General features: G+C 38.3%; 1 protein-coding gene across 15 annotated transcripts in view; it reads left to right on the top strand.

Annotated features, from left to right (window-relative positions):
- Positions 1-23,866, top strand: part of Eya1 (EYA transcriptional coactivator and phosphatase 1) — a 295,310-nt gene that overhangs the window by 221,914 nt on the left and 49,530 nt on the right. For all 15 annotated transcript variants that reach the window (XM_048783048.1, XM_048783042.1, XM_048783041.1 and 12 more), the window contains 2 exons: positions 14,222-14,361; positions 16,192-16,275. In XM_048783048.1, coding sequence (XP_048639005.1) covers positions 14,222-14,361; positions 16,192-16,275 — 224 coding nt within the window. The remainder of the gene's footprint in view (positions 1-14,221; positions 14,362-16,191; positions 16,276-23,866) is intronic.

Here is a 23,866-nt window from a genome sequence, read left to right as displayed (position 1 = left end):
GCTCCAGGGAAGATGAAGTTCTCTTAATTTACTTTCTAGAACTTGACTGAGAAATTAATTTATCTATGAGACCTCAATTAGTGATTATTTGAAGGGGAGTCATGGTGGAACACAGGTGAAAAAGTCAGTGTAATTTTCTATAAATAATCAACCAATGTTGATTGATCCTTAACTATTCTTAACCTATAAGACTAGTCAACTTGCATATATCCCTTTAATTTATTTTACATATATTTATTTCTATGGGAGAGGGCTGTCTGACAACTTAAAGTTTTCAAAGTTTTTCTTCTTTGAGCCTTCTATCCTTTCATAATATAGTATTCACTGGGAATTTATAATAATGTAATTTATCCAAGGCCTTGCTGAGGTCCTTTATTTTCTTCTATTTTGCTCCCCTTCCTCCTTCCTCTTTTTTTTGGCCAAGCAATGATTAAAAAAAAAAAATTCCAGTATAAAATTATCATGGTCACACTATCATATGTCATCCTCAAGGTGTAATGGTTGTTTACTTTATAGGACCATGTGCATCTCAAATGCTTTGTGAGGAACAGTACAGACCCGCCCTTAGGGCCTTCCATGTGGGAATCTCCCCTACCTGGGCCTGTCCTTAGAGAATGTCATTTCTCAGTGCAGCTAACTTGGTGTGCAGCATGTGTCTCCCTTAACCTACAACTAGTCACTCCATTTGAAGTAACCCGAAGTATAACCTCTGACCTATTGCTGCTTAAAACTCAAAGGAGAAACGTGTTTCTGTCAGTGGGCGGAAGGACTTATGATGGTCCTGCTCTTCTAGACATTTTCAGTTTTACACAAGGTCCTGCTCAAGTGCTTTGTGCATTGAAGTTCTGCATTCTAGAGTTCTGCAGTCAACTATCATCAGCCTTAGGGATAACAATCTTGTGAACCCTGCTGTTTTATTCACCGTGAGAACATGCTCCTGAATCCCAATGAATTCCCTCAACGAGCAGTTCTCTACGGTTTTTCTGTGCAGATATCGGTTTGTCCTATCTTATGTTCCCTAAAGGCCATAAGCCTTTTTTATACCTTTGTCCTGCATTGATTGAGAATCTTAGAGCAAGCAGATCTGTGCAAACCACACTCTCCTTGACTTCATTCTACCTCTCTCACACAAATTGTTTTTTTCTAAAAGAAGAAAACCTTTTTTCAGTTTTTCAAAGTTGTCTAATTATTGTGTAAGTAGTTGGGGGTTAATCTTAAACCCTTCTTGGAAAGCAGTAAGATATAAATCATTCAGAAAATAAAATTAAGAAACAAAATGTTTTATTCAACAAGGATATGAGCCAGATAAAAGATTGTGGTAAATCACTTTATGTTCAGGAAGCACTTAAATTGCAAATTGCATTGTAACTGCAACTTTGAAAAATATCAATTTTTTGGTTAATGTGTGTACAGAGACATTTTGGGGTCTCTTGTATGAGTTAGTTAGCTTTCTGTTACTATAACAAAAATACCTGAGATGATAAACTTACAAAGAGAAAGAAACTTCCCATGACTTGGGCAGTTCAAGTCTATAATTTGTTGGCTTCATTGCTTGGGCCTGTGATGAGGTGGCATATCATGGTCAGAGTGCATGGAGGAGCAAAGTCACTCACCTCATACCCTGGAAGTAAAAGAGAGGAAGAAGAAGAGGGGACTGGGCTCCTACAGTCCCCTTTGAAGGCATCTACTCAATGATCTAGTCCCCATCTCTTGAAGGTTCCTCAAAGGTTGGGGATATAGTTGTGTGGTAGAGCATTGATTAGCTAACATATGCAAGGCCTTGAGTTCAATTTACAGCACACACACACACACACACACACACACACACACACAAAGTTTACCACATTATAATAGTGTGACCATGGGGACCAGGTCTTACCAAGTCTTAACAACCAAGCTATATTATGGTATAATTGTAGTCCCCCAAGAGCACATATCTTTTCATCTTTTCTTTCTGTTTCAAGTCCCAAATCTCCAGTGTCTAATTTATAGCCTTATTAGTTTTAATTCACTTACTTTATATAAGAAAGCATGTTGTCAATTGTAAAATACATCCCAAGTGAAAGATTTCATTTTCTCTACCATGGATTTCCAGTTTCTGCATTTATCCTCCATCCCACACTGCCTTATAAATATCCTAAGAACTGCAGGATTGGCTTAGACTCTTTCCTTTTCAGTTTCTCCTTGAGTATTTTTCCTGAAGTACTGTCTCAGTATTACTTATTCATCTAATCACCTGCACATACTCAGCTTTGATAATGATAAAGGTTACTACAAAACACATTTATTTTGAGCTTCCTTAATTGTGCTATTAAATTGCATTACACTATTCCCTAGTTGAAGGGAAAATAGGAAACATGGACATCTGGTAGCATTTTGAAGACACATTTCAGCATTTCACTACCTGTTCTTTGAGCTTTTCCTATTTTAAACTTTCTGTTGGGTTTTGTGGAGATAGAGAAAGCAAAAAGGTTATTTTGTGTCCTCAAGGAGCATTTTACCACCAAAGAAGATAACCATGCATGCAGCCAAACCTTATAAAAGTTGAATTTTTAAATACCATGCCAGAAAAGAATGCTTATAAACAATACATGTACAAAGATTCCTTATACAAAGTGGGGGCGGGGGAGGAATTAGCAAAGGAGCTAAAGTTTACCTGTAACATTGAAAGATCCAATGACTAAGGGAGTAAGGATGGGGAGGGATATTTATTCAAAGCTAGAGAAATAGAACATTTTAAATGGGTTCCAGGACAGGGCATCATTCCCATTAGAACCCATTTAAATTAGTATTAAATTTAATTAAAGGATGAAAGCATTTTTGAACAGAAGTTGCTTCATCATTTTACAAAAAAGAAAAAAAGAAAGAAACTGAGCCCAGAGAGATGACTTTGAACAATTCACTTAACATGACAATAACAGCAATGTGTGTATACAAAATCTTTTAACTTGCACTAATTACCTGATATCTTTAAAATGGTGCTATCTGTATTTTACTGTTGAGGAAATTGAATTACAGATAACTTCCAAATAATTATATAAATTGTGAGTTACCAAGCCCCTTCTGGAATGTATTCAGGCCCTGAGGTCTTAATTCATAGGTTATTTTGTCCACTACAGAGACATTTTTTTTTTAAAGAGAGAAAGAGAATCTTTTTTTAAATATTTATTTTTCAGTTTTCGGTGGACAAGACATCTTTATTTTACAGAGACATTTAACTAATTGATTATCTGTGTTCTGTCCTGTAAGTTAGGGAGGATGTGCAGGTAGACCATAATTTCTAAGATCCATTCCTTCTACAGTAGGTTATTTCCCAAGCAGTGAAAGGAACAAAGATCACATTTATGGGGCTGTGGTGGTTCATAATCCATGCTGCCAAACCTTGGACCTAGGAAGCTTCTCTCCTTTGGCCCTAAACCTCCAGGAGAAGGAGGTGGCCAAGCCTCCCTTGGTGCCCATTGAATGTTTTCTGTGTCCTATCTCTGTCTTCATCATCACCCAGCAAGACTTGTGGCTTAGAGAAGAAATGATTTCTCTAAGGCAAGTCAGGTCTGGCGGGCATGTGATGCAGGAGGTCTCTTGAGTGAAGGCTCCAGAGACCACATCCTGAACCTGTGTCCTGGTTGGGATCCATGCTAACTGGGAGCCCTTAAGTTCTATTAATTTCAACCTTTCCATCTCCTATATGGGTTCAGCAACACACCCCTGAACAGATCCAGGGTAGAAATGGTCCGAAAGCCTGAAGAAAGTTCTGTGCTGCCCACTCCTCTAGTTCTTGGCATTAATGTGTCGTCACTTTTACTGTGAATGAGTAAGTTATCTACTATACACTTTGAGTTTGAGTCAAGAGGATGGAATGATGTATGGGGTCTCCTGTCAGATCCTTCTCTAGCAGTATGAAAGCACATCCATAAGTATGTGTCTGTTGCTTAAAAAAAAAAAAAAATGACCACTTTCAACCAATTTTTAAAATGTCAGATTTTAATGGGGAATTAATGACCAGGAACATTTTGCTGTGTGAACCAGGGCTATTCCCTATGCCAGGATATGAAAATGATAGATATATGTTGAGCCTCCAATGCGTTCCAGGCACAATTCTGGACATGATGACTTAGCAGTGAACAAATGTCGTCTCTGCCTTCAGGGAGCTTACATTCTACTGAAGGGCACAGGCAACAAGGAAACATAAATTGCATCTGGTAATCAGGAGTGCCCAGAAGGATGAACAGCTGAGTAAGGAGAATAGAGTTAGGGCAGGTACACTATTTTGGAAGTGTTTTCTGGCAGAGTGGCATTTGAGTAGAGACTCCCCAATATCTTGAGGGACAGTGTTCTGGGCAGGGGAAATATAGACACACCAAGGCCTGGAGGTAGAACCATGCTGGTGGATTCAGAGTGCCGCTATTGCCAGTGTTATGGGAGCCAACTGGGAGGGAGGGTGGTAGGGGTGAGGTTGGGGAGGTAGAAATGCCATCATGGTAGGCCTCATGGGCATGGAAAGGACTTTGGAGAGGTTGCCATCTTTGTAGATTAAGATGGAGACATAAAAAATGTTTCTAGGAAAATGGTCTCTATTAGAGACCTTCAGGAACAAAATGTTCACTAGTGGATCTCTTGAATCTGTACCATAGTGGTAAGAAGGGAAAGGTGCCCAGTGGTGGGACAGAGTGAACCCCGGCCATGTCAGAGATTAGTCTGTTGTCAGTACAGTGGTGACAATAATGACCATTAAAAGAAAAAAGGGACTGGGATTCTATCTCACTGATAGAATGTACACTTAATATATGTGAATTCCCTACCCTGCCAAAAAAGAAAAGAAAGACATAAATACTTTTCCATTTATTCCCAAAATTCTGATGGCAAAGGATCGTACAGGCAGAAGATGAGATCTACTGCAAACATAAGGCGACTTATTAAGTAGCTGCTTCAAACTGATTTGTTCCCAAGATTGTTTTATAAAACAATATCATATAAAGACCTTTTTAAAGGAATATTCCAATATTGTTCCCCTTCTAGGGGGAAAAAAAAAAAGGAAAGCTGAATGAATGTGTGCATGTTCGAACATTTTCTATTATGAGCATTTAGTTTCTATGTTTTCTGTTACAGGAGAATTCAAGCATGAAGTTTAAGCCACCACTGGAATTTCTTTAGAGTTTTGAGAATAATAGGAGTTTCAGTTTTGAATTCTGAGGAACAGCCTGTAGAGATTGGATCTAGGCACCCTTCCCCAGCTGCCGTACAGGAGCAAAGATGGTTTTATAAAATGTTGTCTAGAGAATTAGAGGTGGGCCCCATTAGAAACTGTGTGAGTCAAGTTCATCACTGTAACCAAAGATCTGCCAAGAACAACTCAGAGGAGGAAAAGGTAATGTTGGCACATAGTTTCAGAGGTCTCAGTTCATGACTGACAAACTCTATTGCTATGGGCCTGAGATGAGACAGAACATCATGGTGGAAAGGTATGGCAGAGGGAGACTGCTCAGCTCATGAATGCTGGGAAGCAGAAAGAGAGGAAGGGACCAGGACAGACATAGCTCCCAAGGCTAAAACTCCAGTGATATACTTCTGCCAGACACACTCACCTGCCTACCATGCAATAGTCTATTTGAATTATTAATTCATCAAATGGATTAATCCACCAATGAGATCAGTTCTTTCATAATGCAGTCTTTTCACCTCTGAGCACTGCTGCATGGCCCAAAACATGAACATTTGGGTGGCCATTTAAGATCAAGCCATAACAGAAATATTTATCAGATTAGGCTCTGAGAAGTCACTTTAAGTCAGGGAAAATCTAAATGCTCAGTGTGGAAGTCCTGCATGCTCCTTTCCCATTTGCCTTTTCACCTAAATTTTCTAACTTTCCTGTGATACGAGCAGCTTGTCTTGACCATGGTAGAAAGCCTAAGATATTTACTGACTCTTTACAGGAAAAGCTTACTATTTATTTAGGATATGGAAACAGTCAGAATTAAATTGTGTGGTCAGGTTGGTCTCTGCTGCAGTTTAGATCTTGAATATCCCTAAAGGCCCATGCATTGAAAGCTTGACCTCCAGCCACTGATACTATGGAGAGGCAGTGGAATCTTCAGGAAGTGGGGCCTAGTGGAAGGAAGTGACATCACTGGGAGAGTCTGACCTTAAAGTGGATATTGGGACCTCAGCCTCAGCCTGTCTTTCTCTCTGCTTCAGGCACTCTCTGCCATGTGTACTTGCCATGGTGTACTGTGCCACCCAGGCCCAAAGAAACAGGACTAAGTGACCATGGACTGAAATCTGTGAAACCATGAGGCAAAATAAACCTTTACCTTATTAAGTTGATTCTCTCAAGTATTTTGTCACAGTGAGGCAAAGCTGACTAACATAGTCTCCATGTTCTACACTATACCTATTGGCCATCCAACTGTCCCTTGGGTTAATTTCATAGTGTTGGGGAGAAACTCCGGGTAATTTCCATTAAAGGTGGTTTTGTCTTGCCCAAACATGAAGATGCTACACTCCTTTCTTACCTTAAAGTGTTTAAACTCAATCCTCACAGAAGAGTTTCCTCCCATAGGAAAACTATTTTAAGATATTAGAAATATGCCCAATGGATGCATATGATTCTTTTGGCCAGTAGCATTGAGCTTGGTGCATCTGCCTTCCTACAGGGAATGCCAAGGGAAGCACTATGTTCCTTCCTGTTGAATTAGAGCTTAAACTTTCTGTATCCTTTCAGTTTTCTTAATTTGGGCTTGGTATACTATCTGTTAAGATAATATCTGCATATTCTTAGGTTGATTTTCACAGTCTCAGAGTTCAGGGATGCCTCAGTGTCAACTGCTGTCTGTCATCCAGTTCATATTGACTTGTGAAATCATCCCATGTGTTTTAAAGTTTGGGTCTCAAATGTGACAATATCCATGTGTAGGGAAGCGGTATGCTGTCTTCTCTGGGTCCCTCATAGCCATAAATAGAATATAGTTATTGATGAGCCTGTCTCATGTTCACTAAATTCAGATGGTGTTTTGAAGGATTTCACAAACAGCTCTACCTTTCATTTTGTGTGCGGTATCATCTTAGATAGATTCAGGGTCTAGCCAGAGATCATAGTTCCTCTGGCCTCCCTCCAATGTCATTGTACATGTGGTGAGAGCTTCCTCTCTGCTCAGAGATCAGTTACTTCATTCTGTTTGCGGGGAGAAGTCCTTCACCTCACTCAGACTTAGAAATGAGTAAGGACGACTTCCATCCTCCCCCAACACAGAGAAGGGAGCCTGCAGGAGCCCCAAATTCTACTTCCTTTACAGCCACCACTGGTCTATCTAGTCCCAGGGGTGTAAGATTAGATCAGAAGTCTCCTGCTACTCTAGAATAAATGTGAACGCTTATCCCTAAATCTTTAAGAGGTCAACCAGGCTTTCATGCTGTGCAGCAAGATACTGTGAAAATAAAAAGCTTCTGTGAAAGAAAGCATAATTTCAAGAAATATCAGACTGGGGGAAAAATCTGCAACTATAAAAAGGGTTAAAAAAAAAATATATATATATATATATATATATGAATATATATGAATAGAAAATCTATAGCTTGGCATGGTGGTACACACCTGTAATCCCAGCTATTCAGAAGACTGAGGAGGAGGATTACAAGTTCAAGGCCAGCCTGGGCAACTTAGCTAGACCCTGTCTCAAGCTGGGCACATTGCACACACCTGTAATTCCAGTGACTTCAGAGGCTGAGGCAGGAGGATCACCAGTTCAAAGCCAGCCTTGCAATGGTGAGGCGCTGAGCAACTCAGTAAGACCCTGTCTCTAACTTAAAAAATACTAAATAGGGCTGGGGATGTGGCTCAGTAGTTGAGTGGCCCTGAGTTCAGTCCCTGGTACCAAAAAAACAAACAAAACACACAAAATGAAAAAAAAAAAAAAAAAAGACCCTGTTTAAAAATTTAAAAATAAAAAGGATTGGGAGTATAGTTTAATGATAGAGCACCATTTGATTCAATCCCCAGCATTGCAATTAATCAATTCAAATAAAATTAAAACTTGGCAGTGGATTTAGGCAGTTCACAAATGGAGAAATAATTTTTAAGTAAATATATACAAATTTCTCCAACATACACAAGTTACTATGGCTACTATTCTACACCTGATAAAATAACAATGACTTATAAGTGCATCAGGTTAAGATATCATGGACCCAGGTTAAATTGACAATCCTTTTGAAAATGCTTTGGCAAAGCAAACAGACGACATGCTAAGGGAGGATAAGAATACAACCAGCGAAAGAGTTTGGCCTAGATAAAGTAGACACTAAACTGATGGTTGTTGAAGGTTGGACTTAACCTGAGTTGGAAGGTAACTAATCTGTTTAAGAGGTAAGATGAAGAGCTAACCATTAGGAAGCTTTAGTAAGTCTACTTCTGTAGGTAGGAGAGCTCTAAAGCTAAGTAACCCAGCCTATGTCCTCGATTTGACAGGGAGGCTAAGAACTGAAAAAACTAGAAGTCACTTCCCCAGAGTTATTCCCTCACGGTAACTGGATGAACTTTTCTGAGTTCCAGGTCTTTGTTTTTCTTTTTAATACCGAAGGATTTATGGAAACATTCTGTAGTATTTACAAATGTAGAATTTTAATGATCTTATGTAGATTTTAATATTTTATGATTGAATAGGTAAACATTAACTTTTCAATGAGCTTCTAAAGTAAATACAGCTATTTCCCTTTCCAATGAGCTTCTAAAGTAAATATAGCTATTTCCCATTTATAAATGTTTTGACTAGCTGGTGGAAATAATTAGATAACCTTCATAGCTTTTAATAGAGTAAGAGCTCGACTTGAAAAACACTGTTTGCATCATTGATTTTTTTCACATCTATTTGCATGCTAGACACTGTGCTCTCAGAATACAGAACTGAATACCACCAGGTTCTACTCTCAGCAGAGTTGATAGACATTTGCTCAAAATAATTCTGACCAGTTACTTATTATCCACTGTAGACATAAAAAATTGCAAACATCATATGGCCCAACAATAGAGGTAAGAGAGTAGTTACAAAAAAGAAAATGAGATTTAGAGAGAAAATGCACAAAGATTATTATTCATCTCTAAGGTTGATAGGAATTTTATAGACAGATCAAGAAGAGTCTAAGAATTGAGAAAAGACATTTGAAGAAAAAAGAACAGCATGTACAAAGTTATGGCACTTTCAGAGAACTGAGATAATAAGGTTTGTCTTTCTGAAATAGTCTATGAGCATGGAGAATATTTAGTATGAGGTTGTAGAGTGACTCCTTGAGACTTTTCTCTCTTTTTTAAGGTTGTCAACATCATAGAGTGCTGATGCTGGGCACTACTGTAAGTGCCTTTATGGATATACTAGTCTTATCTGATTTTGTCCCTTTTATTCCTGTTTCAAATATGATAAAACTGAGTCATTCAAAGGGTAAATAACCAACATAGCCCTACTGCCAATTAGCAGTGAGGTAAAGATTCAAAATGTGGCAGCCAAGTCCAGAGCTCCATGTTGTAGAATCTGTATTCGCCTTCCTTTTCCATGCTGAGAGTTTGGGGCACTCAAGGTATATGGTGAAAGACTGAGACTAGCAATCCTGGAAATAGCCTGTTATAAGAATTGGGGCAAGAGATGATGAGAGTTTGAACTTAGACCAAAAGTAATTAGAAGTAAAAAAAAAAAAAAAAAACCCACACAACTCAGTCTTACTTTGATGGAGCTTCTGAGTACGAAAGCTAGAGAGATGCTGACCATTAGTCAAAGGTCTTAATAGAGAGAATTCCTTCTGCATAAGTTTAATTGTGGTGTCCATGAGACCTTCAGGTAGAGCAGTCTTGCAAGCAGTGGGACACTGAGTTGAGAGATCAGGAGGTAAAGCTTTAGCATTATCTGACTGGAGGTTCTCAGGAAAGCCCTCTTATAGACATGACCAACCGCTGAGAGCTGCAGTAAGATGAGATGATCATGGAGGAAGCTCTAGTACCTGCTACTCAAAATCTAGTCTACCAGTGGGCTGCCCACCTACGGACTGCATATTACTAGAGCAGCATAATAGAAGGGGTTGCTTCAGAAGGTAACCAGCTGTGTCACCAAGCACATCGTTTACCTTAGCTGACTTTATTTTATTTTATGTTAGTTGCAGATGGACACAATATCTTTGTTTTATTTACTTATTTTAATGTGGTGCTGAAGATCAAACCCAGTGCCTCATGCATGTGAGGCAAGTGCTCAACCACAGACCTACAACTCGAGCCCTATTTTTTAATCCTAGAAGACTTTTTCATGAAGGAAGCATTGAATTATTAGGCAGTGTGACCCCACTTCTTGTCCTAGATCACCTCTTTTAGTATCGCTTATGGAGAGAACACGAGCCTTTAAGCTTTGGGCTTAATGACTGCGAAGGAATAGTATGAAAAGAAGAAAGGGGAATCAAGGTAATTAAAGGAGGAGTGGTCATCATAGCCCAAGGAGGTCAGAGACCATGGAAGAGTAAATAGCAATTATTAGATTTGGCCTTTAGAGAGTCATCAGTTATATTTTTTAAAATTTTGCCATCTGCATACTTTTCTACTTTCTCAAATTTATACTCTTGCGGTGTATTCCAAGGATGCTCTGACTCTATATCTGGAGTATTCTTGGGTTCAGTCTTCATTTTACCTATCTCTTCTATCTCTGGGCTGATCTGAATTTACTGATCACTCCTTCCTTCCTGATGAATGCCTTCCTCTGCAATACCGACCTGGGTTTTCTCTTGACACCCCATCTGTGTCTCTCAGTCCATCCCTTCTATACACACTACATTGCTTCATCTACACCCATTTCTTTAATTACAGCTGGTACCAATTTCCAAACCCGAACCCAGCCCACATTTCTCTCCTGAGCTTTGGAGCGGTCCAGCAGTATACTGGGCATCTGTATTTGGATGCCTCCAGTCTCCTCAAATTATGTCCAAAGCGGAACCTGAATTCTCCCTTCTAGTCTTCCTTATAATTTCCTTCTTCTAAGTCCCATACTTAGTATTAAAATCCACCCAGATGCCACACTACTGACAAGGGCAGAGTCCTTGCATTCTTCTTTCTTCCGTAACAGGTAGTTTTTTATTTCACCTCTAAATGATACTTCGTGTCTGTCACCATCTTTATCCCTACCACCTGTGTCCAGGTCACCACCATCCCTCATGTGGATTACTGAATTATCCTCCGACTGGCCTCCCTTTCTCAGTGGTGACCTGTCTCCTGCCCTTTCCATGCTAGAGGTGGGGCACCAGTTGCTTGTGGAATTCTTTGCTTGTCCTTCCAGCTTCAGTGCTATGCTCTTCTGGGCATTCAGGCAGATCATTTTCATTTTTTTTGTTTTTGTTTTCCAGTTCTTAATCACAACAGATTTTCTCTCTGTACCTTTACCTGCTCATGCGCCTGCCTAGGACCCGTTGGTATCTTGGGGATCTGAGTTATGTGGACTTCCTCCATGGTCTCCCAGCATTCTGCCTTCTCCATGTCAGAATCTTCTCCACATTGTTTTGCAACTTCTCATTTTTGTGTATGAGTCAATGCCTTCCTCTGTATTTTAAGCTCCCAGAGAACAGGGACTGTGTCTATTGGTACATTCTTACTCTCAGGCTCCTTGCACAGTGCCTAGAACAATGCAAACATAACATCCAGTTCCTGGTTTCTTAAATGAATGCTCTTCAAAGTATTTTCACACCCATGCTCTCAGTGGGGGTAAAGTTGAATAATTTAAAGAGGGTTTTAGTGAAACATGAGCTGTCCATGGATTAGAAGATTAAATTATTTGAGTTGTTTTTGTACAACTAGGAGGAAGGAGAAGTTAGAGTAAGGAAAGCTGGTAGAGAAACTCAGAAGCATTTAATTCCACCTCATAGAGCAAAAAGCAAGAGGGGTTGTTGTTTTTGTTGTTGTTGTGTTTTTATGTAGTTTGCCTTATTTTTCATTTTGTCTTCTAATAAGTGGAAGCCTGTAAGGTGTGATTGTGCATTTACTTTAATATTTAAAGGTATCAGGTTGTTCATCTTTTAGGGATTTTTTTTTCTCTTAGATAACATGATTTCACATTTTTTCGTAGCTCAATTTGTTTTTTTAAGACGGGCTTACAAAATTATAGTTTATCTATTTTTTTTAAAGAACAAAAAAGAGAAAAAAAAGTTGAGGTGAATATTTAAAAATTTTTAATTTGTAATTTAAAAGAAGAGGTAAACACCAAAATAAATAAATAAATAAAGGAATGGACAATCAATAAGAGGAAATATAAGTTAAGAGAACCTACATGAGGTGAACTGCTTTGAAGACAAAATTAACTCTATCCAGAAGTCAAGGACATGGGTTAAGGCAAAAAGACATTACTTGATTTCTTTTAGTTCTTATCAAATAGAACTTCCAAAAGCTGAAGAAGTCACAACTTGAGATAGATTTTATAGTGGATGTATTGGAAGTGCAGTTGAATCAAATGCCAGCTCTGCCCATTGCAAAATGTATCTTATTTTGAAACCCTGAAAGAGATTGTTCACAGTTCTATTTCAGGAAGGGATGATCCATGGAGATGTATGTTGCAGTATATTTTTAAATATGGAAGGCCATTTTTCTTCAACAAACAACTTTAAATCCCCTTAACAAATTTAAAATATATTCATTTGCATCTCTGTAAAATATGGAAGATTGATGCTTGGCTCAGAACATCTTAAGGAGAAGACACCTTAGCTATCTGGCCCTGTAATACAAGAATATTAACATAGACTGAGAGAATGATTAATATTGATCAGCCAGTGTCATATTCTAACAGGCCTGTGAGATGAATAAGCTCAAAAATACATCCCAGATAACTAAATAAGTTGATCCATTGAGAGGAGTTGTTGTGGACATATTGACCATAATTAACTAATGGGCTTATAGGCCATCCTGTGGTTTCTGGGTATGAGAAGTGCATGGTCAATTTATATGAGGACGTTTGCCGTCTTGTTAGTGATGGATGAAAACTTGCAAAAGTCTCGTCTAATAGTGGTGAGAGCTTATGCTGGTATTCAGATTAAACAGGAACTACAGAGCTGTTTGATGTAATTTAGAATGAAATTTGTTCTAAGTCTGTTTCTATCTGCTCTGACGCACATGACGGATGGCCTTGCAGGTGGAGTTATGGCTGATGGTATATTAACAAAAGCTGTCAGACCTTTAATTGCTGCTGTGTGTAGTTTTCTGTTTAATGACATACATGTCAACATCAGAGTGGAAACAGTCAGGCCTCCTATTAGATACGAGAGATTCTAACCCTTATCTAGTAAAGAAAGAGCTGAGAGAGAGCGAGCGCACACTGGGTATTTGGAATTTGGGGATCGTGGAGATTATCTGGTATACTAGATAGATGGAGGAAAACTGTGCCTAAAAATGACAGTGAATGGTTTTTGTTCATTCTGGACACAGGATAAGAGTCTATCCCAACTTCACACCCACTGCTCAGCTCTTTTTTATTCGGGAGTTGTTCTTTATTTTGTGGTTTCTGTGTAATTATTTCACTGGTTTTTCTGAGTGAGCCAGATAAATAATGTTGATGTTTTGCCTGGTTTGGGATGTTTGGTTCAGAGACTGAGACACAAGAAGAACTTGTGACAGGTGCTATACAAAGTACAGGCATTGTCCACATATCTGCCCTCCTTATCTTGTCCACCTGCTTGCTGTCACATACAATGGGGAAGAAAATGGGGACTTAAAACTTTCCAAAGGAAAAAAAAAATCTGCTTGCTGGCTTGGTTTTCCTTGCCACAGAGATGGTTTTCCTTTTCATCTTTTCCCATGAACCAGAATTCTTCTTGGAGCTGGGAGAGCCACAGCTAAGGCAAATGAACACCCAATTGGTATGGCTGTCAGTGTACCCTGGTGCCATTTGTGGAGTGAGAGAAGTGGATGAGGTGGTGGTGGTGGGGATACCATCTAGTGACAGAGAACCCCAAGGAAAATCTAGGCAACTTAGTACAGCCTGTTGTCTTTCACCTCCAATTAAATTTTCATTGTTTTTGATCACTCTTTCTTTCAAAACGGATCTTGGAATCAAATATCTCATAAATCATTTACCAAATGCAAGTTAAAGATAATGTAGGACTTAAGCAGAATGAAATGTTCTTTACTTTTCAAACTTCCCTCTGAGTTAAAACAAGGTTGATCTTGACACCATGGTGGTGGAACTAAAAGATGAAAGTCCTTCCTGTGTTCTTACAGAGTACAGTACAATACACAGCCCTTCAACACCCATTAAAGATTCAGATTCTGATCGATTGCGTCGAGGTTCAGATGGGAAATCGCGTGGACGGGGAAGAAGAAACAATAATCCTTCACCTCCTCCAGATTCTGATCTTGAGGTATGTCATTGCTGACACTCTTGTAAATATAGGGCATCCTGTACCTGACTGGATTCTATAGAAACAGCTATGATCAGTATCCAAATGCTTTTGTTATTGCTTTCTTTTTCATATTAACATTAAAGCAATATTTTCTCTCTTCCATATTAACTATAGGTAGGTTATGCAATTTTTTTTTCTTTTCCTGTTTTTTTTCTTTTTTTTTCTTTCTTTCTTTCTTTTTTTTTTTTTTTTTTTGTGGTGCAGGAGATGGAACCCAAGGCCTTATGCATGGTAGGAAAGCCCTCACCACTGAGCTACATCCCAAGCCCTATACAATTATATATTTCTGTGTTTTCTTTCATAGTAACTATATGTAAAGCATTTATTTATTTTTGACTTATGAAATATATAAAAACTATGTCATTATTCTTGAACAAGATTCTGTTGTACTATTCAGTACCATTGCCATTTCTATTAAATAAGTGGCAGACTAAAAATGCTTAATAAAGTTCACTTTGAAATTGAAGACACACTTGTGTGTATTGAGAAAGGAAAGCCTGGAATATTCTAAATTGAAATGGTAATCACCTTCTGAGACATGTTTTGGTATAGTTCAAAAGCAGGAAGGATTAAGTAAGAAAGGGTGGTAGATTTCATAGCCTTGAATCCACTGCAATTAAGTTTCTGCTTTTGCCAAAGTGAAATCTGATGGTGGAAAACATGATTATTTTGGCTGAAAAGATGAAAAATTTTCCAGCAACATCTATGTGCATGAATATGTACTGGTATGAGTAGGACTAGGAAGAAGAGAAGCAGACTTGGGAGGTTTTTCATGGTGTCTCAAAGACCTTTTTGAAATGAATTCCTCCAAATCCAATTCAAAATACCCCAAAAGGGTGTCCAAGAGTATGAGTGGTCTGTCTGCTTACGTTGTTAAATATCTATCTGAGGGCCAAAAAAAAAAAAAAAAAAATCCCAGCCAGAAAAATATACAGCCATCCGTTGGCATTCATAGAATTGGTTCCAGAACACTCCTGCAAGTGACAGAATCCACAGATGTTCAGATCCCTGATATAAAATGGCATAGTTTTTGCATGTGACTTGTATCCATCCTCCTGAACACTAGTCTAAATCCTCTCTGGATTACTTACAATACATGATACAATGCAGACTATGAAAATGTTTGCTATCTTACATTATTTAGGGAATAATAAACAAGAAAAAAGTCTACCTGTTCAGCACAGATGAAATTTCTTTTTCCAAGTATTTTCTGTTCTTATTTGAATAACTTGTGGATTATTTGAATAATAAGAGTGTTCATCTGGGACTTAGATTCAAAGAGTCAACAATACATTCCATCACTTTGATAACTGCTCAATAGTTGACACAAGGTCCATAGATGAAAAGTTTCAGTTTTTTTTTTTTTTTGGCTTGATAAGAATGAAACACAAGATTAGTTATTTTAACACTTCTTAACGAACAAGGATTAAAAAAAAGATAAATTGAGTGATGTTTAATGGATTGTCTTCTGTATCTCAGAAGAGCAAACCTTATAGTTAATTTTTTGTTTGGGATTCTACTACAAAAGGAAAAGAATATACATTATCCCCCCCCTGTTAGATTGATATTGCCAGTATAATTGTCCTCTTATACCTCATCTGAGACAATATCTGAGTAAGAAGAAAAAAGTCTACAAGAAGCTTTTTGGAACAGTTGTGTCTTAAAAACAAGTAAATTCTGATTTTTCATTTTTCTCCCATTTTAAGACTACATTTTTATGTTGAAGTTAACTGGATAACAGTTTTCTCAACCAATGGCAGACACATTGATTTGGTTCTTCCTTTGTAGAGAGTGTTCATCTGGGACTTGGATGAGACAATCATTGTTTTCCATTCCTTGCTTACGGGGTCCTATGCCAACAGATATGGGAGGGTGAGTACCAACAGGCATCCATTTTTAAATTTCTTTGGAATAAATATGCCTAGAATTTATTTTGTTGTCCAAATAAGCAAAATTTAAATTGATGTCATAAATTCAAAATATAAAAAGGAAAATAACTTATTGCTATAGTCAAATATACAAGTAAGGCATAAACACAAAGGAACCAAAACAGATTATTTTTACAACTTTAAAATTTAGACATTATGCTATTAAACTCATGCTTATTTCAGACCCAATGAATAAACATGATTGAATGCTATCTAAAATACATAGGTTACATAGAAAGATATTTTTGTGTTGTATTTTTTATTTGCCTTGTCCTTTAATTCCCAAAACATTAATAGAGCAAATATTTTACTTGCTCTTATCTTCAGTGATGAGCAGTATTGGTATTTAACTTTTAAAATGCCTGTTATGTATGTCTTTACATGTTCATTGCTATTGGGGCTAAATGTATTTGAATGGTTTGCATGTTTAGCAGTAGACTAATACATCCATGTTAGAGCTGAAGTATTTATCTTGGTATTGTAGGTAAAGAAGAATATTACAGACCACCTCTTATGAGTAGATCATCTATTTCAATGTATTCTACATTTGGGTTTCCCAAAACCTGAAAATTTCTTTTTAGTATATTGCCTATTGGTTTTATAAATATTTCCCATGAAAAACTCAAGTTATTTAAATTAACTGCAGTTAATTCCTGAAATTCTCCTGTAAATGATATTTCTAGTTTTTTAATCTTTAAAGAAATAATATTAATTCATAGATCCTTGAAGCTATTGTTTTGGAGCCTGAGAAACTGAGTTCTTACATCTTGATGACTCCAGGGTTTTATCAGAATTAAATATTAAAATTGATACCCATAAATGGAGTATGTTCTCATTACAAATAGGCCAAGTATTCTTTCTTTCCATAGATATTTATTTTAATAAATATGCATTGAGTTCCTGTTGTGGAACTATTATGCAATCTGGAGGTGAAGGTATGGATATGATCACTTTAGCTTAACAATCCAGCTTTCCTAATCCTAAAGTCACACCTAATCACAGAAAGGCTAGAAGCACACATGTGTACACACACACACACACACACACACACACACAAGAACAAGGATATTACATAATTTGAATTTCTGTCTAGACATATCTATAAAACACAGTATGTCCCATCTTATTGTTAAGTAAATTCTCTATGAGAAGAAGATAATTAACAAATAAAAGTTCATAGAATCAGTAAAAAAAAAAAAAAAAAGTTTTGTGTGGCCAGCACACAATGAGGATTCAGTAAGCATGAGTTGTGTTGTTGTCTGTTTTGTGTTATTTCTTCTATCAATACTACTGTTAAACCTATTTCTATAAAAATTGTTACCTAAAAATTTATTAAACACTGAACTATCAACATGTCGTGAATACGCAAAGCCTTGAATATCTTCTCAACTGAGCAATTATGTCACTTCAGCTAACTCTTAAAGAAGAAAGCTGGTGATTGGAACTCACACAAAAGTGTGTGTGTGTGTAAATATAAAATTTGAATTTGCTTTCATATTTAAGTATCAACCATAAGTATTTTAGGGCTTTACCAAATAGTATTTGGTTTGCTTATTTAATTTTCTCATACTTGGGCATATCATATTTCTCATATAATCCTCAAAAGTCAACCTTATATATTCTTTAAAGTATATATGGGTGATCAGAATTATTTAATTTTAAGTTTACCCTTTGTTGATAAGTTGAGGAGGCTGAGGGGAAACTTAAAGAAGCCTGTTTTGAGGAAGATCTTCCTGAGGGTGACTTTGGGCCTGAGGTCTGCATGTGGCCATCTGGAGAAAGCCTTCTAAACAGAGGAAACAGCCAGTGGAGACAGGACAGGATTTGCTGTTTGACAGACAGTGAGGCCCCATGTGACTGAGCTCAGTGATGAAGACAGAGCCTCAGTAGAGATGTGGTTGGGGATGAGGACAGGTTCCAAACGGCCTCCCCAGCCATACTTAGGAAGGCTGATCTCACCACATGCCACAGGAAGTCATCAGAGAACTTCAAGGGGGAGGTGAGCTCAGAGTTACAATTTTAGAGTACTTAGCAAATTGTGGAGAATTAATGGTAGGGAAAGAAAAATAGGAATCTCGATAGGACGCTTTAGCAGGGATCAGAATCGTTAGCAGTAGAATTAGAAAAGGTGGGATCCTGGATTATTTTCCAAAGAGAGAATAGAATTCAGAAATTATTTGGATTGGAGTAGTGAGTAGTTAAGAAACAGAGAAAGTGAAATATAATTCCCAGGTTTTGTCCTGAGCACCTGTGAAAATAGTCATGTATTTGTCGAGATGGGGAAGAACCACTTTGGAGGAAAAATGTAAAGTTTAGCATTGGTCAAGTTTGAGATGCCTGTTAGATGCCTATTGGGATAAGGCAAGGAGGAAGTTGTAAGGTGAGCCTGGGGCACCCAGAAGGACTGATCTGGGAAGGAGATGCCAAATTAAGGCTCAGCAGTGCCCAGTTTTGGGGTCAGAAGCTCCCTAGGGTGCTGGCTTGATTTCCTCCTACACATTTATTGAGCATCACCTCTGTGCTGGATACTGTGTCTGAATTGCTATCTCATCACCTGGAGGCATCTCTTCTTGTCAGGGTGACTAGAAGATGCATTACTGAGGATGTCAAGTCATAAGCAGAGCATGCAAGAAAGCTTACTCAATGTTCTCACTAGAGATCATTAGAGTTGATCCGAATTTGCTCTCACTTCTCATCAAGCCTTGTAAAAATATGTGGTTCAACAAGGATACGCCCTAGCAATAACAACTAAGCTGATCCGAAGGTCTTGCACCACTTTTGTTCCCCTAAAGTCTAAAAGCAGTTCAATGGCAAGACTGCTTTTTAGTTGTGTTCCTGAGCATTGTCAGGGAAGCATGTGGCTTCCTACAGACACATAAAGAAATGAATGCCTGACAATGCGATAGCTGTTCTGTCACTATGGAAACCAGATACTTGAGAAGAAGCTTAGTCACAGTAGCTTAGGCAACTCAATGAGTGGGCCATTCAGTAAGAGGATACAGGATCTGGTTGATATAATGCAAAATAGGGCATGTTACAGCAATATATACCAAAAAAGAAAAAAAAAAAGTAAGGGAATGTCCCACCTTCCATGTAATCCTAGCTGTGGGAAGAAGGCATGTTGGGTGTTACAAGAAGTGTTGTTTTATAACAAAGGCAATGAGAACAAAAAGAGGGTGCTGGAGACTATACAGCTGTGGCTAAGGAGGAGGAAAGAAACAATATGGTAGCAAGAAAGTAAGTCTCTGGTTGCTACTATTAATTTGGATGCTCTTAGTAATGTCTCTCCTAGCTGTCATTTTTTAAAAATATATTTTCAAAAGTTACTTTTAAACTCAATACAAATTTCTAAATTTCACTAAGGAAAATTAGTCTTGGTTTTTAATGATTGATTGGTTGGGTCTCTAAAATAGATATTATAATCCAGTTGTTAATATCATAGTACATACTCCAGACTTATATTTTAAAATAAACATTGTGATGATAACTCAAATTTTTTTTTTAGTAAGCAATCAATGAATATTTATTAAATTATGTGCCAAGCACAAACCTTTTCATTATAAAAATCCAAGACAGTCTCCCATTTTTGAAGGTCCACTTCCCCTCCTCCAGTTTGTGAAATTATTTCTGTCAAGTTAGAGGTGTTCAAAAAGGGCCAGCGATTGTCAGCGCCCTGGGCTAAAGCTGTATTATCACTGCTATGCATTTCCGTGAATCCTCTTAATGGTCTTTTTCCTTTTTTTTCCCAAATTGCTCTTTTTTTTTTTTAATTTTTTATTGGATAACTCAAATTTAATTCCCCCTCTCATGGTAGGACCTCTTAAGATATCTACACCAGTGGCTTGGGTGTTCCCACACTTTCTGTTTATTGTTATTTAGCTAGCACCTGTATCTTACAGGGATGTGGGCTAGAATGAATCTTAAGTGTATGAGCCTCATTTTACATAAAAACCAAAACATGAATACTACTTTAAACAGCATAAAGCTTAGTATGTGTAATTGTGGGACCTATTAAAAATTTCCTAAATGCCCAGCACTCATTTAATTCAACATTCATGCTCTTAAACTGATACAGTCAAAGGTGTTTTACAGACATGGAATTGGGAGAGGTTAGGGACCCAATGTAGAAAGCATGTTCAGACCATGTCAGGCATGAGATAAGTATTCAGCAAGTACTGGATATATTTGAATGTAGGTGAGACTTGACTGTTAAAAATATATTTGAATGTGGGCATGGTGGCCAGTGAGTAATTAGGTGGCAGTGTCCTCAAATATGTGGATTTCCAGTATGTGAAGTGCCCCAAGAGCTGAAAAGCCTATAACTTAGAACTGAGTCTAGATCTACTTGAATTCAAATGGTGCTCACCCATAGCTTTTCAGCTCTTGACCTTGGGCAAACTATTCTTGCTGAGTCTCGATCCACCTTTTCATCCATAAAGCCACTTATTTGACATGTAGAGTTGTTGTAAGAATTGAATCATGGATTTGAAAGGCCCAGCATAGTGGCTTATGAATGGTGACAACCAATAGTAAGGCAAGCATGAGTGGACTGTTGCCCTTGTGGCTGCTCTTTGATATTTGTTTTATAATCTGCCAGGCTTCTAAAGGGATCTCGATCTTCAGAGTATGAGTTTACATGGTGTAAACCTCCCTGGTGGGTGTGATCATTCAGCACATTGAGGAAAGGAGAATTTCAGAACGGTTATCTAGCCCATTTCATCCGAACACTCCAGTTAACCTGAAAGACGGTTGTTCCTATTTCACAGGGGACGACACTAATCTCAGATCTTTTAAGGATAGGCCTCTCAACAAGGGGTAGGGAGAATGCCAAACCCTTAGCATGACATAGTACAGCAGGACACCTAGCGTCCTATTGGGTTGTACAAGGTCTGACTACTAAAATAGTATGATCTCTCTTTTTTGGAATCTCTAGATCAGGGGTTGGCACTCTCTTTGTAGAGGGTCATAGAATGAATATTTTAGGCTTGTGGGCCATATGCCTGTCATAACTTCTTAGCTTTGCTCTCATAGTGCCAAAGCACCTATGGATGGCACATAAATAAATAAATGAGGCTGGGTTCCAATAATATTTGACTTATAGTTCCCAGATTTGAGTTTAATGTAGTTTTCATGCCTTTTGAAATATTATTTTTCTCTTGATTTTTGAAAGTCTAGATCAAAGATTGACAGGTCCTGCCCCAAAGGACAAATCTGGCTTATGGCCTGCCTTTATAGGGCCTTTCAGCTAAGAATGTTGTTTACATTTTTAAAGCATTTTTTAAAAATAAACAAAACCAAAAGGAAAATGTTATAGACTGTGTAAGGCCCACAAAGCCTAAAATCCTTATTGTCCCTTAGAGAAAGGTTGCCCCTGTTCTATCATGCTCTGAGTTTCTTGGTGATTCCTTTTATTCTGCCTTCAGGCACAGAGACAATTAAATGACAGTAACATTGTGGCTGATAAAACTGTGTACTCAATGCCAGTGTCACCTTTGTGCATCTGGAGTTCCAAGGAAGCACAGGTCAACACATAAATTCATTAGGGCAGATGCAACAGCCACAGCAAATAGGCCTGAGTGGTTCAAACACAGTGGAGCTGCATCATTTTCTCATTTTACAGCCTAGAGTGGATATTCCAGGTGACTTGCTTTGGACAAGGATCCATGGTATGGATATATTGGTTGTGCCGTCTTTACAATATAAATATAGCTTTCAAGAGTCCTGATGATCATTGCCATCATCTGACCCAAAAGGAGAAACGTCAGGGCAGCATGAACGAGAGGTGTATGAGACAGGCTGAGAAGGGGCACACACCTCTGCCCATGACATTGACCTCGGCCACACAGTTCAGTACCAAAGAAGCTGAGAAATATGGCCTTGCTGTGTGGCCAGGAAGAAAGAGAGAATGGGTTTTAGTGAATAGGAAGGAGTCACAGGATTAATTCTCAAATTTTTGATCAATGGGTAAAACCCAAATCATGCTCTGAGCAACACTGGCAGCTCCAGCCACCCAAGCAGACCAGTGCCCAAAGCTCTGGGGCCATGGGGGCTCCAGAATGATGAGTGGCCAAGGCAGTCCCACAGGGTGGTACCCTGACTTCATTTTGTATATGCTAAACTAAATCAAACAATGAGATAACTTATGGTTCAACATATAACTCCTGGATACTGTGGAATGACATAGACTCTAAACTCTCAAACCAGCAACAACAAAAAAAGCAAACACACACACACACACACACACACACACACACACACCATACAGAGAGTGTGTGTTTTCCTGAACATTAGAGGGATCTGTAGCTCAATAAGCCTTTTTATCCATTTCTTTGCCCCTATTCTGAAGTTCACTCTCTGCCACTTTCATTGCCAGCTCCTTCCTCCTAACCACCACTAACAGAACTGTGTGTTCTTGCTGCCTTATTGAGTAAAGCCTTATTTTTCTTATTCATGAATGTCAAAAGGAAAGAGTGAAGGAACAGGAATCCTCCCAGCCTCCCAGCTTCCCATCCACCATGCTGCCAAGCCATCACCAGCTTCAGACCTCCCTTGCGGTGTGGCCTTGGGAAAAGTATCTCTGCCTCATTTCTGCTGTCGTAATCTTTCCATCTATGATATGGAGGCAATTGCAGGGTTGTTAGGAGAATCATCAGCTTGAAGCACCTAGAAAATATACTCATGGACACTCCCTAAATAAGAGCTATTATATTATTGCTTATTCTGGGAGTTCAGAGGCAGGAGGGAGTAATTGTGCATATTTTGTTGTTCCAGCTAACAGAGGAACAACAGGAGGAAGTAGACAAATCATTTCAAGAAGGGTCAATCCCTATCAAGTATTGGAGTATAAAGATTTGGAGAAAATAAATATCATCAAATATGTAGAAGTGGTAGTTAAAATATTGCACCTTTGTTCAACTTTTACAGTTTACACTGTTCTCTCAGATTTCTTATTCAGTTAGTTTCTTATTTTTTCAATGAGGAGACTTTGGCTCAGAAAAACTAAATTATTCACCCAAGGAAGCACATCTATTAACTGGCAATACTAGGAATCAAGTCTAATCTTCTAATTGGTCCATTGCCCTCAAAGAAGGGCTGTATACAGCATTGAGTGTCAGGACTTTGTGCTGTAGGCATGGGGATGCCATGAACAATATTAAACAGCAGAGTGATATGATCAGAGTACACAGTTGGGGAGATTATCTGATGGCAAAGAAAATTATTGTGCAGTATGCCCAGTAGGAAATAATAAAGGCCTAAAAAGTGGCTGTAACACTAGAATGGGGAGAGATAGGAGAGTGGTTACAAATGAAATCTTGATGGGTCTTTGGGTTGGATTTAGCTGTTCAGCCTTTCCTTTGGCACTGCATGGGCCCCTATGTGTTGAGTCCAATTTGGCCAGGTCCACTCTGGCTTTCTTCTTTCTCTTTGTACCATTTTTTTTGGCAGCTCTCCCGTGTTTGGGATTCATTGGGGTTTCTACACAATCAAAATTAATCTTTGGAATGGTGAAGTTCTTTTTCTTAATTCTCTGCTTG

The sequence above is a fragment of the Marmota marmota genome, unplaced genomic scaffold (genome assembly GCF_001458135.2).
Source record: "Marmota marmota marmota unplaced genomic scaffold, marMar, whole genome shotgun sequence".
Taxonomy (NCBI): Eukaryota; Metazoa; Chordata; class Mammalia; order Rodentia; family Sciuridae; genus Marmota; species Marmota marmota.
The sequence above is the reverse complement of the archived record's forward strand: the minus strand, read 5'-3'. Positions and strand labels throughout refer to the sequence as shown.